Source organism: Eucalyptus grandis, chromosome 2 (genome assembly GCF_016545825.1).
Source record: "Eucalyptus grandis isolate ANBG69807.140 chromosome 2, ASM1654582v1, whole genome shotgun sequence".
Taxonomy (NCBI): Eukaryota; Viridiplantae; Streptophyta; class Magnoliopsida; order Myrtales; family Myrtaceae; genus Eucalyptus; species Eucalyptus grandis.
Window position 1 is genome coordinate 15,681,164 of NC_052613.1, and position 17,997 is coordinate 15,699,160.

Here is a 17,997-nt window from a genome sequence, read left to right on the forward strand (position 1 = left end):
TTCCCACACTGAAGAAATCTAGACTGAAACTAAGTCTAGAACGAAGATATAATCAGACTCTGGATTATTGATCTTAGGACAAGAATTCAATACGAACAATATAGAGATTTATCCACCGCCCTCAGCGGTGCAGCTGGCTCGGGCTCTCTCTCCCTCACGAAGGGGAGAAGTTCGAATCCCAAAGATGTCGTTAGGGATTTTTACTTGGAGTAATGTGGTGGTGAGTCCTGCAGTCGCTCCCCCCAGGTTCGCTCGCCGATTATCGGCTTACAGGGTTCCCTAGGTTACCAAAAAAAAAAAAAAAATGTAGAGATTTATCTTTAACATCTGGCTTTCTAGCGAAGAATCTCACTTATCTTTTATAAATATATTGATGGAATCAATCATGAATTGATGAAATCAATCTTAAAGACAAGTTCCTTTTTTAGGAAGTATCTACTTATGGAAACCTAGATTATGATTGTATGGGCAATCAGAATCATCGGATTTTTATCTCAATCTTCAAATGACTATAATATTTCTTTAATTGATCCGTCCAATGGATTGATTGGAAGAAATTCCTCTAGAGAATGCCAACGGCTAGAAAGGTGTAGAAGAGTATTTAAGGAGGTCATTTAATCCATTTGAGATAGTGCATGAAAATTGAAATTCCAAAATTTGAGGCATTTCCAACCACTTGTTCTTCATCTACAACACTTATAAATTGTATTCAAGAAATAAAAACAAAAGAAGAGTGAATCTTCTACTAAGTGTTTGCACTCGAATCACTGTACTTCTCTATTGATACTTTAGTGGATTTCAGCCAAAAGGCTGTCGGTATGGGGGAGTAGACGTAGGCTTGATCTTAGCCGAACCACTATAAATTTCGTGTACAATTTTCTCTTCCCTTAACTCTTTTTAGCTTTATTTGCTGCAATCTCTTTCTAAACCTCTCAATCTCTAAACCATCTTTATTTGAGTCTAAATTTACTTTAGAAGTTTGGTGGTGCTTTTACTCAGACTCTGATTCTTCATCTTTACTTGCAATATTATTTATTTCGCATTTATTTGCTTAATTTGTTAACACCTATTCACATTTCTCTAGGTGGTAGTACTAGTATTTTCAAAGTTCACGTTTAAGAAAGTCTTTTCTTTTTTCTTGATATCTGTAGAATATGCTTATAACTTGTATTTTGAAACAAGGATCCTACCCTTGGTTTTCTCAAATCTAAGAACTGGAACTGACAATAAACAATAATTTTCGGGGATTGCAGCTTTCAACACTTGTTATTCTGGTGGACTCATCTAAAAATATGATGAAACATGTCAAGAATGCTTGGGCTTTGCAACCAATTATTAGATTGCTAGGGTACGTCTACTTCAACCAATATTTTGTTTGTTGTTTCAACTTTGAAAATGTTGTTTTATTTTTTCTGTACTTTGTAGTTAATCTATTCATCGCAGTTCTAGCTGCAAGTGGGTCCAAAAGAAGGCAGCAGTTCTAGCTTGCAGAGTTGGCTGTTGACTATTCAGATGTTAAGGCGATTCCTTACAGTTCCCATTTTACTCGTTATAACTCTGTGTTTTATTTTCTGATGTTGTCTATATTTAATTTATTTTCCTATATATTTAATTTATTTTCCTAAAGAAATGTCGTTACATAGGAATAATCATTAGCTCTTTTCTCTATGCATCTTCCAAATATCTCCCCTATGGGCTGGCAGAGATCGTAGAAGCATTTTTTGTTTAACCTAATATTAGCCAAATAGAACGAGACATTGCAATCAATCCTCTCTCCTTTTTCTTTCCAAAATTTGTCAAAGAAATAAAAGTCTTCTCTTAAAAAAAAAATTACGGGAATTCAAACTGCATTGTCGACAAGAACCCGACTTCAGGAGCTGATGCTTACAAAGATTTTAGAAATGGCAATTTCAGTCTCCATTCATCACACAAGTGATAAAGCTTTTGGAATTTGCAGGTATCACCTTATTATAAGTTTAACATATGTGGATGAATTAATGAATCAGTCCTGGTATACTTAACATACAGTGATTACAAGTATATTAAAAAGAACAGAGATTCATGTAAGTGCAGATCTGGCTTTTCACTGGATGTTTCTTTAGTTAGATATTAAGCCTGTCCTCTAAAGTTACTTTTTTGAATTTCATACTTTGTTTCCCCAAAATAAGAGTTGGAAAGAAGCTATCAGCAAGAGTGTCCGTGGGATATTTATTACCTCTCTCTCTCTCTCTCTCTCTCTCTCTCTCTCTCTCTTCATGGAAGAATCTGATTATTTGTTTGTTCTGTTGATTAGTGGAAGCTCATTAAACTCTCATTCAACTACATATAATGAATTAACAAGACAGCAAAGCCAAGAACTTGGCAGGAAGGTGCCTTATATTATTGTTGCTGGTAAGCTTCCCGGCCTGACAGCATGAGTAATGTTACATGTTTTGTTGTCCATTTTTTATTGCGTATACAGGCTATTGTTCAAGGGGATGCTGCTCTTCCTCTAATTTAGATCCTTCAATCTCCTCATGTCGAAGTGAGGTGAGGGAGATGTCAACTCTGGCACTGCAGAGGTTGGCCCAGGTCATTGTTCTCTACGCTGCAGCACTACTCCTTTGTTAATTGGAATGTTTCATTTTGTATATTTATGGTGGTGACTTCCATTTTCCCTTCTTTGAAGATTCATAAATGATAGATAGAGTTTTGCGACATGTTTAAGCACCAAAGATGGGAAGTTTGCACATTTAGTTTCCTCTTTACTATTTTATTAGGATGTTAGTACATAGAAGATGCCCTTTTTTTTTTTTTTTCACATGTTTAATGGTTGTAATTTCGGTCCACCTTTTTCAGCATCTGGATATAAATTCAATGTCTTTGCTTGTTGTTCATAGAACATTTTCTCCTTGACTGGCCGATAGACCTGGTAGTTCGACTTTTGCTTCCTCAGAATTGCACTATATCTTTACCGAATGTAACAGAACTGAGATAAATATTTGCCCGTGAGATAGTCTATGTTATTGGTCTGGTTGTGAGAGGCACTGAACTCACTATCGTAAACACGTTCTCAATTTCAGGATAAACACAATCAAGCTGGTATTGCTCATGAAGGTGGCTTCTGGCATTCCTGGGGCTTCTAGATTCGGAAAGCGGACCATTCAAAGTTGCCACTCAGTGTTCTTGAATGTCTACTAAGCAATGGTGTTCATATATTCAGGGATTTCGTTGACCGTGAGCAAAAAGCCCAGTTTGAAGAGGATGTGCTCAATGGCGTCCTTCATTTTTCACGGGATAATTTGTCAGAATTCATTACCATGGATGAATTTCTGATGCTGCAACACGTGAAATTTACTAGCCAAGTATGTCACATCATATTCAACTTTGACTATGCAAGTGGAAGATGAAATTTTCATCTTGCTACTGCTAGGGTCGCCATACATTGTTTATGCTACTGGTCTCAAAGCTAATTGTTTCGGTATCATCTTTTGCAATAACATCACACATTATGAGAACACATCTCAATTTGAGTTCATGAACAAGGATCTCTAGAATCTTACTTCACTGCATCAGGCCCTACTCAACTTTTCCCAAAATTTGAGCAGGCTGAAAACTGTTAGAGCAATTTGGTAAATCAAACTGACCGAGTGTACCTTAACGTTTGGTGATTTTAGTCCACGTGCAGTATTCGTGAAAGAAGTTATTTCGTCCAACTTCCATTAGGTTTTCGACGGAATCATCCTTAGTGGCAATAGCAGCAGATGCCACATTAATTAACTCCTTTGGAAACCGTAAGAAACTGGACGGAAGGACTATTTCACCTAAAACAGGTCCATTGGTTTTCGCGGATCATGCAGTTAGTTGCTTCTTTTCAAAAAGCAAAGAATCGTGGAGGATTCCAAACAAGTCAAATAATTAATTCAGAATGATATTACTGCATAAAATTAACATTAAATACCAAAATCTAAGATTGGTACACTCGTGCAACATCACAAACAATTCCAAACCATCAAACTCATGCTATATTTACCCTAAACCAAGTTTCTACAAAATATCACAAACTAATATACCCATGCCACATTTACCTTCAATTTTTCATTAACGTTCTATTCGTGCATAATTTCTCTCAGAAATCCAAGTGGTTTCATCTAACAATGTTGTTTTATTTCAAACCACTTATCGTAAGCTAAATTGAACGAAAACAGACATAAAGGCTAATACCTTCTTCCGTGATGACTTCAAAGATGAGAAGATCGGATAACTAGAGGAAATATTTGTTCTATAGGAGGCGAATCCCAGATTTGAGATCAGTGTTGGCATTTAGATTTTGGCTCATAGATTAGGTATTTATATCACAAAAATTAGGAATTGAACTTGACCCCTAAACAAAAATATAGTTATCACATAACGTTGTGCTTACTTTGCATTGGACATTAGGAACATATAGTGATCTTTGGCCTAATACTCTAAATGAATTTGGACTTGGGAGAGAGGTTAGCCCCCAAACTCATTTAAACTTTTACGACCAAGCCCGCACGAGCCCAGCCCAAAACAAGAACACACGAGCAGATTTGAGAAGGTAAAATTTGGAAATAAATCACGGCCGGTGAAGAGGTGGAGCCGGTGGAATTCTTTCCCATAAATAATGGATTGTGACGTCTGAAGATCGTGAATTTTGGCAAGATATCAAACAGTGAGTGGAGCTGGGGAAGAAAAGAAGCAACTTGTAGAAAGAGACAGAATAAAAAGAAAGAAATCAACAGAAGAAGGAAAGAATCAAAGCATTTGTTGAAGCAATCGTGGAAACAAGTAAGAAAAATTCACTTGCTTAATGGGAGACCTGGATTCTTTTTAAAGGAAGCTTTTCATGGTTTGAGAGAGGTGGGGAGATCCAGAGAAGTTTTAATTGGAGAGAGGTGATGCCCTACTTGGTCAAGAAGCATTAAGTGTTGGACATCGTTATCCTCCAAGTTTCCAACTAAATCCTAAGTTAGCTTGGACACTTCATCTTACTCATTAAATGGCTAAATTCCAAGAGACATTAATGTGAGCTTATCTTAAGTTCAAAGTTTGGATTTGACTTGGCTTATCTCCATTTTCCTCTTGGACGTGTGGCCCTTTCCTTGTGGGCTCCAAAGTCCACATTTCACACTTAGGTATTTAGGGTATGACTAGACCTAGGCTATAAGGACACCATTTTTACACTTCATTTAATACGTTCACATTTGTTCTCATTTTTTCACACTTGTTTTTCTAAGAAACTTTGACTAGTCCAAGTTTCATACTTGCCTTCCAAGGCTAAGGCCTAATGTGCCATGTGTCCATCTTAGTCAATGCTCCTTAATTAGCTACAAGATGGGGGCATTAAATGCAACTTGGAAATATCTCTGTTTTGAAGGCATTGTCATCAAGTTTGACCACGATTGACTACCTTATTTGGCCCGAGGTTCATGCTTAAGCAATGATTAGACGAAGCCAGACGTGAGTAAGCTCAATAAGTGAGACCGAGTTTGGACTTCTTATTTATCGTGTAAAAGGCTTGCGACTGGGTCCAAAGGCCAAGCCTTGGGCCAGTCAGGCAGTCCTCTAATCGTTCTACTGGCCAGTTACCTGACCGATCCTATGCCTAGTCCTTGGTCCATAACTGACCCTCGAGTCGATTCATGGTTTATTCCTGCCATCGGCATACTAATCTTTAGCCTACTAGTCATGACCAAAATAAGGATTGAAATCGAGGATGTTACATGCCTATTTGACTAGTTCAACCGATTCTTGCCAGTTCACGCCTGTGTGGCCCTTGTGGGTTCAAAATTTATGTGATTTGGTCCCTCAATGACCAAGAAAAAAACTTGCACGATTTGAGGAGAAATTGTCCGTTTTGGTTTAATTAAGCCAATTAAACTCCATTAATACAATTTATGGACTCACTATTGACCTAATCGAGTGATTATCGCGAAAGACAAAGGACCAAAACCATGGGTACATGAAATCAAGCTTTAAGGGCTAAAACGAGTTTTTTTTTTTTTTATAATTTTATGGCTAAAATTGCAAATTAATTGATATTGAATTCAAATAATGTTGTAATAGACCTATTTAACTAATTACCCATGTGTAGAATCACCTAATGAATTTAAATTGACCTTGAATTAGAGTGTCAAAACTTAGGCGAAAAATGAATCTAGGCCTAACTTGAACCTAGATTCATTCAATTGATCCTTAGTCTTGTTAGCCTAAATTTCTTCGATTAAAGCTCAACGGCTCGATTTTCTTACCTTCAAAAGAGTGAAATCCCTAAAATTGGAAAGTTCCTATGTGAATTTATCAAAATCAACCCAAGATTTGGACTTATCCTAAGAAAATGAATGAAAACAATTGTCCGTTCATAAATTAAAAAAAAAAATTTGACCCCTCAATTAGGGCTTAAAATGGCAATTTGTCTTTCAATATGGCAATTTGCAAAATTGAATGCACGAGTGGATTTAGAATAGTCCCTAAACCAAATGTCATAAAAGGAACGCACCTAATTATGGTTAAAACAAAACTAATTTTACTTTTGGTCAATTTAAAACCTAGAGCCAAAAAATTTGAAAAACAAGGTTCTTAATCGAATTTTATGAAATTTTTGATACACAAATCAAATTGAAACTAAAAAGAAGTGTTTTGTGGATTTTTGACTTTTTTAATTTTTTTATTATAGGTTTGACTAAAATGATTTTTGAGCCAAATCTTTGGATTTTTAAAAATTGGATTGAGAAAAGTGAAATTAAAATTAATTGACATCTTTTAGGCAAAAAGCCAAAATTTGAAAATAAATCCAAAAGTCAATCCGAAAGTCAACCGTTTAACTTTTCAAATCTTTCTTGAAAATAAATTGGAAATTGCTTAAAAGCAACAATGCCAAAAAAAAAAACAAAAAACAAAGAATGACGCTTTTTGGTCAAGAAATAGGCTGTGTCGCAATTGGAAATCCAAATCTCAATTTTTAACCCTTTTGATGAGTTAACTAAAAATCAAGTATTAACAGCTGCCCCTCTTTGAGTGGGAGTTTGAAGAGGTTCCACTCAAAGAAAAAAATTGATACATACAATTTTTAGTTGACTTCATTTTGGAAAAAAGAAAATAACAGAGGAAAATGACATTTGGTTAGGGATATACCCAAATACTTACCTTCTCTCATTGGAATGTTTGAACTAATGCTTGGGGTATTTTTCTTCGTCTCTTTTGCGGAATGGAATGAAGAAAATGGTATTGTTAGGGAAAGGAAATGGTTTAAAGATGACCGCTAACATAAGGATGAGGTTTAAAGATGACCTAGAACCTAAAATCAAGGTTTATAAGCATAACCTAGAACTTGAAGTCAAGATTTATGAGGATAACCTAAATCCTAAAGGACGAGGTTAAAGGTTTATCGGGAACTTAAGGGATGAGGTTTAAGGTTTATCAGGAACCTAAGGAACAAAGTAAGGTTTACCATAAACCTAAAGGATGAGTTTTAAGATTTATCAGGAACATAAGGCAAAGGGTTATGGTTTAGGATGACCAAAATCCTAAAACAAAGGGTTATGGTTTAGGATGACCAAAAACCCGAGACAAATGGTACGGTTTAGGACAACTAAAAACCTAAAATAAGGGGTCATAATTTAGGATGACCAAAAACCTGAGATAAAGAGTATGGTTTAGGATGACCAAAAATCGATTTACTTGAGAACATATATTTTGAAAAAGAATTTCTGGATTGCTTAAAGGTTAATCTTGCGAAATCATTCAAACATAATTTGGTAAACAATACCAATTGCTAAATTCCTTCAAAGAGGATTTTAACAAAATGAAGTTAAATTAACCATCTAAGGATTAAATCAAATATGTCAAATTGGAAATAACCTAATCACAAAGATCTTTCACACTAGCTCTCAGAAAAAGCTTTCTTTCCCAACCTTTGTGGGAAAGATGTTCAATTCTCATTAGAGGGGTCTCACATAATCTATTTCGAAGGTTTTTGTAAACGTTCACAATGAATACAAATTCATTAATCAAAAGGTCTTTAAAGGGATTGTAATGTAAGCTTGGCCATTGGCTTACACAAAGTATATTCACTTTGAGGTCAAGAAAAGAATAGTCAATTTGTATCTTCATTAGGTTTACAAGTCAAAAACCTTGAAGATAAGATAAGATAGGATTGCTTGCATTCTTTCTAGCAACAGCTCCTATGTGAAATTCTCACTTCAACTTGAACCATCCCAATTGAAAGAGACTTCCAATAAGGGTTGTAATATTGGTTCGGGTGAGGCTTGAAAGGCTTGAATTTCTTTTAGATATCAAGCGTTTAAAAGTGAGTGATTATATTGGCATCATTCCTATCACACACAATTTTTAGAGGCCGTGACTTTTGAAATTTGACCTATCTCGAGTGTCATTTTAAACTATTTTTCTTTGAGTCATGAGGGCTTTGCTCTCATTTCTCTAATGACATTGCTTGCAATACATGTGCTTTGCAAAGCATTTCTTCTGTTTTTCAATGTGTGATCTTTTGCACGACCGTTGATCTTGTTTTTCTTGCAATGAATCTTTTATAGGCATTGGCCTTAGTTTTACCAAGCATATTGCTTTTTTATTCCCCTAGTTTGCATTATTTTTTTAGGATCTAGGACTCTTGAGTGGTTTTACAAATGTAACCAATGTTCTCAATTTTTTGTTGGTAAATCATATGCCTTGCCCCAGTGACGGAGATAATCATCACCTAGGGTTTTAGAAAGAGTCGAATAAGGCTCAAATTGGCTAAGCAAGGGGTAATTGTGTTTGGGTAGTGAACGGAATGCTCTGTCACTTTGGAATGCTTCAAGCTTTCATAAGAATTCATCTGAAGCTAACATAAGAAGATTAATGCAAGTGAAAGCCGATAACCTTTTGTCAGGCTATTGTTCTCTTGTTTTGTTCCCTAAAATTTATGGATTAAGACATGGGTAATAACATCTTTTTTTATCTTTTTCTCCTTAATTTCCAACCAAGACCCCTATTTTGCCCCAGTGGGGTTGTTCTTGATAGAGGTATTTTAAAAATACTTCTATTTGGCTCAAAGTGGCTTGCAAGAGATATTTATAGTGTTTAGGATTTGAGAAAGAAATGTCTTCCTCATTTCAATCCATGTAATTACTATGAATGAATCCTATACCCTAAGACATGGTTCTTATAACTCAATTCTCTCAAAGTGTGTATGAGGACATATTTGGTCAAAGCCTCGCCTCCCATCATCTTAAGCACTATCATTTGGCATATTTAACAATCAGGATAAGTGTTCGGAAGTCCTACAACTTGTCACGAAAGTGCATTTCAGTCTAAAACTTGCAAAAAGTGCATTTAAGTCCTAAAACTTGTCAAATTGTTTCAAATGAGTCCTAAAATCGCGCCGTTAGCATTTTCCGTTAAAATTGCTGACGTGGCATTTTAAATAATTTTTATTTTCCACGTGGATTTTTTTAATGATTTTTATTCATTTTTTTTAAAAATTAGATTTAAAAACTAAAAAAATCAAATTTATTCATTTTATATTATTTTCACAATTTTTTTTAAAAATTAAAATATTTATTAAAGAAAATACATTCAGCAGTTCCTTCTCCCCGCCGCCGCTGCCGCCGCCCATCGCCGGAGGGCCGGGCGACGGTCGCCGGCCCCGGGCGAGGGTGGCCGGGCCTCGCCCGGATGGCGATCCTCGCCGGCCCCGAGCGAGGGCCGACGAGGCCTCGCCCGGGCGGGCGGCGGTCGCCGCGCTCGCCCGGGCGGAGAGGCCCGACCACCCCGCCCGGGGCCGGCGACCCGCCCGGCCCCTCCGGCGATGGGCGGCGGCGGTGGCGGCGGGGGAGAGGAGCCCCGCTGAATTTTTTTTTAACAATTTTAAAAATAATTTTTTTTAAACTTTTCTTTTTAGTTTTTGTTGAAAATAAGATAAGAATAAATTTAAGTTTTTAGTTTTTAAATCTAATTTTTTAAAAATCATTAAAAAAAAATCCACGTGGAATATAAAAATATTTAAAATGCCACGTCAACAATTTTAACGGAAAATGCTAACGGCGTCGATTTTAGGACTCATTTGAAACAATTTGACAAGTTTTAGGACTTAAATGCACTTTTTGCAAATTTTAGGACTGAAATGCACTTTCGTGACAAGTTGTAGGACTTCTGGAACACTTATCCCTTAACAATCCTTTTCAAGTTTTTCCAAAACATCAATTTGATAAATTCATCTTTGTGGGGATTTAAGATATGAACAATGTTTTTCAAAAAATATGTCCCCTTAACTCCTCCGGGGAAGATTTAGAAACAAGGTTGAAAATTTTTGGAAAAAGCCGATTTTGTTTGCCAAAAAAGTTAACTACTCAAGTGTTCCAATCGACTAGGTCTATCCTAAATTCTAAAGAAAGGGGTTGAACTTTGGGATTTCAATTCTCCTGAGGTCAATCTCTTGAGGATAAATGAGGTCTTCCTTGAAGATTCTTTGGTACTTGTAGGATGAACAAACATGCAAATGTGCTATGTATGCATGAGATGCATTATGCAAGTATCCTAAAGTGGCTCAGATTCAATCCAAAAGCAACTCAAAGGCCTTTCACTTTATTTATGAATAATATTTCTTGATAGCATCAGTGTTTACAAGCTTTGGCAACTCTCGGCAATCAATTTCTACAAGAATCAGTGCTCCACCAGATAGCACATTCTTTACAATGTATGGACCTTCATTGTAACATTCTCGATTCCAACCCCATGAGGATCGACCATAAGGTCCTAATAGGATCGATCATGGACCATTGGCCATGGATCGATCAGTTCAATCAGCAAGAAATCATGGATCAGTCATGATTGACCGACCAACCAATCGATCATAAATTGGTCGAGGTGTCAGCCGTGAATTTCTGCCGACCACATCAATGGGATAGGATCACCAGCTCATAAGATGACTTTTTTTTTTTATCATGATAATTGGTTACGGGATGATTTTGGATCAGTAAATGGTCACGGGTCGATCCGACCAGTCGCAACTTCTAGTCGCGGGTGATTCCGCCCGGTTATGCACCAATACACGAATGATCCGAATTGACCAAATATGACTTCCTTCCAACCAAAAATGCATAATTACCTATTTAATTCTTAGTGATTGAAACAGAATCTCGAATTGGTGATGTCCAATCATAGATTGGTAATGCACCAACCATGAACCTTACCGGTGGATCAAGTGCCGATCGGAATGAGCTTATGGATAAACCCGGCTATTCCATTACTAATTCTAAGGTCCATGAGTGCCTTGGCTTTATGCTAGGCCATGGGTAGCCTTAGAATAGTTCTTGAACAAATTAAAGGACAACCGACCCTATTGATTGATCGACCGTCCAAATGAATGGTTTGGGCGAATATGGGGTATGATGGCCGAACCTCAGGTGTACTTGATTTGATTTTTTGAGGTGTACCTAATGATCCCTTCTCCTGTCCCGAAACCAACTTGGATGATAGAATTCCCTAGACTACCTTATTAATGAAGAAAAAGACAAAATAAGGAGAATTCTAGAATCTCCTCATTTAATGAAAGGATGAGTTGTCCCTTTGAAATGTCAAACATCATGATGATGGAAAAATATCTTTGAAAGTTCTAGGAAAAGTGGCGTATATGTGGACCAATTGAAACACGTTTCACGAGCCCTCATTATAACCAAATATTCTAGAATTGGGGAGTTGGCAACCTAGAGTAATATCATTATTGGACTTCATTAAATGCGGGGTAGATGGTGGCAAATGAAAAAGCGAATAGCGGGCCATCATGAATGATGCCTAGGAACTAGATTTGCCAAGCAAGGCCTTTTTAGCCTTCCAACTCATTCCTTAGGCCTCAATTATTGGACTAATAGGCTTGTCACCCAAGGAAAGTAGGTAGGACACTTGGAAACATTGGAGAGGAGTGCTTGGCTTGGTAATGATGGCTCCAAGGGCTATAAGTAGGAGAAGCACTTCCCATTTTCCTTACTTGTCTTCCATTTTCTCCACCCTCCTCTTAAAATGCCCCTCCTCCCTCTTCATGCTCTCTATCTCTCCTTCGGCCTCAAGCCAAGTCGCCCATCCTTTGCAAGTTGCACACTAGGTCGAGGTTTCTTCCAAGTAAGTGTAGTTTCTCCCTTCTTTTAGTAACATTCGAGACGTCTTCAACTCTAGGAAATCCTCTTGCAAACAAGTCGAGGGTAGGTCGATTGACTCTTGGATGTTTGATGTATTCTATGACTTGTTCATATACTTGAATTTCTTGTGTGACTAGAACGAAGTCATGGTTCATAGCTTTCGAGTGGTACAAGTTGAGGTTCACCCATAGCCATAAGATTGTGATTCGGTATTGAGGCGTACCGAGTTCATGTCTTGGATTGGTGCAGGGTTCCTCCATACTTGGTACTTGAGCGGAGCTGTGGGCTTAGGCTCGTTTGTAATGTTGTTGATGAGGAAATTCATGATTTCTTGGCACGTGCATCATGTTTGAGCATAAAGTGCATAGCTCATGGCACGTGCATAAGACTTGAGTACACCATCAAGAAGGGATTTGTGCTTGAGCAAAGATAAGAAAATATAAGATTGGGGTTTGAGTCCTCGAATTCTTGGCAAGAATTGGGTACGAGTCCCAGAGGCTGGCATAAGACTTTGGTTCGAATCCTGAGCATATTAACTAGGTTCGAGTCCTAGAAGCTGGCAAAAAGCCAGAAGCCCGGTTAAAAAGCCCGAATTGAATTGGGTTCAAGTTCCAAGGCGGCTCCGTTAAGACTTGGGTTTGAGTCCCAAGCACAAGTGAAAAGCTACACAAGCACGGCGTGCATGAGCAAGAAAGAAAGGCTAGAATGCATAAGCTCAGGGCATGCATCACATGCATGAATGTTTGCTAGAATTATCATTCATTTGTGCTTGAAGCTTGGTTGCATCCTTGCAATTGATTTGCCTTCACCATGATTTGCATGAAATGATTGACTAGTGTTGATGATGGATTGATGTTTTATTCGAAGGCCAAAGGCTATCCTTACTGAGTATTCCTAGTACTCACCCCTATTTCTTTTACAAGTACTTAGTACCATGGCTACTGTGCATTTTGGTTGCCCTATAAATATAGAAACTACTATGACAGATGTATTCGACGTAGATACCGATATTACTTATTGCAAGATATCATCCATCGTATGGATAGAAAGAGGCTTGGATGAGCTTGTCCCGATGCATTTTGAAGCATGGTGTAGGTTGTATGAAAATACTTGGATAGGACCTCCTCGTGGACCTGATAACCCGAATTAGAATCTTAGTGATAACGAGGATCCATTCGAGTATTCGGACTAAGCTCATATGTATTAGCCAAGTAGTAGTACAAGAGTTCCCAAATTTTGGTTAGTACCCGCCATAGTGAAGATAGGGACACCCAAGCCACTTTTCTGCATGTAAAATACGCTTGTAACAATCACTACTTATGTAATATATGAAGTATCTTAGTGGTATTTGTATCTCACATTCCCATGATTATTTTGTGTCAGGGATTGTATTGTTTACGCTTTCCGCATGTGCATAAATAAGAAACAAATGAATTCGGAATAGCAACAAAGCCTAGGATCTTGCAAAATAACCCACAGCTCAACCTATAAGTAAAAGGAGTTGTGACATTCATACTTCCAAGTGAATTTTTCCACGCTAGTCTAGAATGATAGGCAGGTTCTTCCTCAGGACAAGATCATTGATCGGACCTTGCGGTTGAATGAGTTTGGTACTAGTCTTTGGTAACTTTATCCATGGCATAGGGCTTTTACCATCTTTCCATCAATCATGTTGAGATATTCGAATCTTTGTTGAATCCATTCAACTTCAAAAATCTTGACTTGAGAAAGGACCCTCAATGAAGGAATCTCCACTTCCACGAGTAATATGGCTTCCATTCCATACACCAGTGAGAATGGTGTTGCCCCACTCGAAGTACGAATTGAAGTTTAGTAGGCCATCAAAGCATATGGCAACCGATCATGCTAGTCACGATATTTTTTAGCCGTCTTGGCGAAGATCTTCTTGATATTCTTGTTGGTCGCTTTCATAGCTCTGTTCATTTGTGAGCGATAAGAAGAAGAATTCAAGTGGCAAATATGAGATTCCTTGAGTAATTTGTCTACTATCTGATTGTTCAAGTTCGATCCATTGTCTGTGATGATCACCTCAAGAACTCCATACCAAGCGATAATATCATGACGGATGAATTTTGCCATGCTTTTTGCAGTAATGTGGGCATAAAAATTTATTTCAATCCATTTGGTGAAGTAATCAATAGCCACCAATATAAAACAATGTCCATTTAACACCTTGGGATTAATTGGTCCGATGATGTCGATGCCCCCACATCGAGAAAGGCCATAACTCAGACATTTGATGCAACTCGTTAGGAAGGGCATTGATTTTGTCTCTATAGACTTGATATTATTAACAGCACCTCACATGTTGAATGCAACCGGCTTCCGTGGTTAACTAATAGTAACCTAGCCTCATGATCTTTCTGGCTAGGAGATGACCATTCATATGAGGGTCACACTTCCCTTCATGTATTTCATTCATTAATAATTTAGCCTCTTGTGCATCAACGCACTTTAGCAAGACTAAATTGAAAGACCTATTATAAAGAGCTCCTCCATTGAGGAAGAATTTGGACGCCAATTTCATCAAGTATTTTTTATCATTGGCTTGACTTTATTGGGGAAGTTTACTCTCTTTGAGGTAATTCATGATATTGTAATACCATAATTGGTCATCTGACTCTTCTTCAATCATCATACAATAAGCAGGTTTCCTCAAAATATTGATTTATATGAATCAATGCTTAAGTTGTCAACCACTTGTAACATTGATGACAAGGTCGCCAGAGCATCAACAAATTGATTTTGCGATCTTGGCAAGTAATCAAAGGAGATTTCATCAAACTTCTTGATCAGGTCTTCAAGATACTCATGATAAGTAATAAACTTCACATCTCGTGTTTGCCAATGACCTCCCATTTGGAGCATGATGAGCGTAGAATCACCATAGACTTGGAGTCTTTTGACTTTCTTGTCGATAGCCAACTGTAGACCAAGGATGCAGGCTTCATATTCAAAGATATTGTTGATGTGAGGAAATACTAACTTTGCAACCACTAGGCATTGTTGACCAATTGGGGATATCAGAACTGCCCTAATGCCAAAACCCAAAAGGTTGACAGCACCATCAAAATACACGGTCCACTTATCCTGTGAGACCAAGTGAATTCGTTCATTGACTTCATCCAAGTCATATGACTTCTCGGGATTTCCAGCTAACATATTAGCTATGACCCAACCTTTGACGGACTTTTGTGCCATGATTCGAATATCAAACTTGGATAGTAGTATTTGTCATTTGACAAGCTTTCCAACCAACGCAGGCTTCTCTAAGAGGTATTTGATCGAGTCATTCTTAGTCACCAACAAGATGTCGTGGTGAAGAGTATACTGTTTCAATCGATATAATACCCAAATTAAGGCTATGCACATCTTCTTCACCTCGGGAAATTGGACCTTGAAGGTGGGGAACTTCTTACTAAGGTAGTATATGGCACGCTTTATCCCATCCTTCGGTCTCTTTTATGCCAACATAGCTCCCAAAGACTCTATGGATAGTGAGATATAAGATTAAAGGTAAGCCTTTGGTTGGTGACCAATATAGGGAGTTGCGAAATATATAGCTTGAGTTCTTCAAAGGACTTCTAGCATTCTTCATCCCAATTAACTTTGGTGTTCTTCTTCAATAGCTTGAAGAACGGCTTAGCAGCTTTTAACAATTGGGAAATCAATCTCGCCACATAGTTCAATCTTCCCAATAGGTTTCAAACATCTTTGACAGTAGAAGGAAGTTTTAAAGCCTTCAACTTGAAAGGATCTATCTCAATGCCCTTGCTACTAACCATGAATCCAAGGAGCTTCCTAAACTTTACCCTAAAGATGCATTTTGCAAGGTTAAGCTTCAACTTGAACTTCTTCAATCAGTCAAATAACTTTCTCAACACTTCGACGTGATCTTCGCCTTGTCTTGATTTTGCAAGCATGTCGTCGATATAAACTTCAATCTCCTTATGCATCATGTCGTGGAACAACACCACCATAGCTCTTTGATAAGTTGCCCCCGTAATCTTCAAGCCAAAATGGATGACTTTGTAGTAAAATGTCCTCCATGGGGTGATAAAAGACGTTTTAGTCTTATCTTCCTCCTTCATCCGGATTTGTTTGTAACCAGAGAATCCATCCATAAAGGAGAACAACTTGAATCCTATGGTGCTTTCAACTAGGACATCGATATGTGACAAAGGAAAGTCATCCTTAGGATTTTCTTTATTCAAGTCGCGATAATCAACACATACTCTGACTCGTCCATTCTTCTTCATGACTGGGACTATGTTGGCGAACTAATCAGCATAGTGAGTGACTCAATGAAACCCACTTTCAATAGTTTCATGACTTCCTCCTCAATTTTTTTAGACAACTCGGTTTCATCCTCTTGAGCTTCTATTTGTTAGGCAAAATATCAAGATTGAGTGGTAGAGCGTGTTCTACAATTTTAGGATCTAAACCCGGCATGTCAACATAAGACCAAGCGAAGACGTCTTAGTATTCCTTCAGGAGTCTAATTAATCTATCGACATCTATTTGAGGAAAACCTACCCTAATCTTGGTTTCCCTGGGGTTTTCTAAACCTCCTAAATTTATGGTGATCAGTTGTTCAGTAATGGGAGATTTGGATTTCTCATGTCTGAACCATTCCCTTTCAATAACCATAGGATCATCTTCATCTTCTGAATCGGAATAATCGGGTTCTAAAGAATTCTTTGGATTCAAATCAAGCCATGCATATGATTATGATGATGATGCAATGATGATGATTCAAAGTGTCATGCTTGAGATGCAACAAAAAATGCTTAGTATGTAAATATAATAAATGCAAACCATGCAAAAATGTCATGAAAAAATTATTTTCGAATTCCAGGTTTTTGAAAAATTTATTGGAAAACTCACCCTCATGTCATTGGACATCCTTGTTCCACTTAATCATTTTGAAACTATAGATCATGTAGAGGCCCAAGCCTTAAAGCATCAACATAGAACTAGTTTTAGATACCTCACACGTCTATTAACAAAAAGCATGAATTTTATTGATATGCAAAAACTGCATTACAACATATATTGTATTGGAACCATAAAGTTTGTGATTCAGACTATTACAACATTCTCTCGTAAGGGAGACTTAAATGGAATACAATGGAAAAAGAAAGTAAAAACAGGAACATCCCTTACACAGCAGGATCAGTAAGCTCCTCGTCTTCGCTAATGGCACTAATAATGTTATCTTCAAATAAGTCAGCGAAGTGATGGACAGTGGCTTCTTCTTATTGCAAGAGCTTCAGTGGGCCAGGGAAGAAATCCTTCAACAAAGGAGGTAGAAGGCATCGATAGTCCTTGCCCTTAATGTTTGAGCCCTTTTGGTTACCTTAACCTTTTTGGTCAACTTCGTAACCCAAGCCTTCGTGCTTTTTCCTTTGGATTGCCTCAACGGGGCTTAGAAAATGTTGGGCAAGCTTGCCCAAACCCTTACAAGCAGTGAATCTGTTCTTAGGCAATACTTTGCTTGACATTAAAGGCGCCTTTGAAAATTGAGGCTCCCTCCTGATCATTCCAACAGGCACATGCATAACTAACATAAGCTCAAATGATGGTAACTTGATTCTCCCTTGATTTCACGCTCAATATAAGGTATAGCCGTGTTGTGGAAAGTCTACATATCCCTCTTGCATCAAATGGCTATGAGTTTACCATCGATAGTGAGGCGTATCATTTGATGAAGGCTTGAAGGAATAATCCCTACAGCATGGATCCAAGGACGTCCCAATAGAAGGCTAAAATTGCTTGGGATATCGAGCACTTAGAATATCTAAGTAATAGTGACAGGGCCACCTGTCAATGGCAAGTC

At 37.7% G+C, this 17,997-nt stretch overlaps 1 protein-coding gene across 1 annotated transcript; it reads right to left on the bottom strand.

The window, feature by feature from the left end:
* Nucleotides 1–14,813: 14,813 nt before the first annotated feature.
* LOC120290530 lies at nucleotides 14,814–15,359 on the bottom strand. The gene has a single exon (XM_039306817.1). It carries the CDS (start codon nucleotides 15,357–15,359, stop codon nucleotides 14,814–14,816), a length of 546 nt encoding a protein of 181 aa, XP_039162751.1.
* Between the last annotated feature and the right edge of the window lie 2,638 nt (nucleotides 15,360–17,997).

Coding starts and splice junctions, on each gene's coding strand:
- LOC120290530 (XM_039306817.1), bottom strand. CDS start 15,359: ATGGCACAAAAGTCCGTCAAAGGTTGGGTCATAGCTAATATGTTAGCT.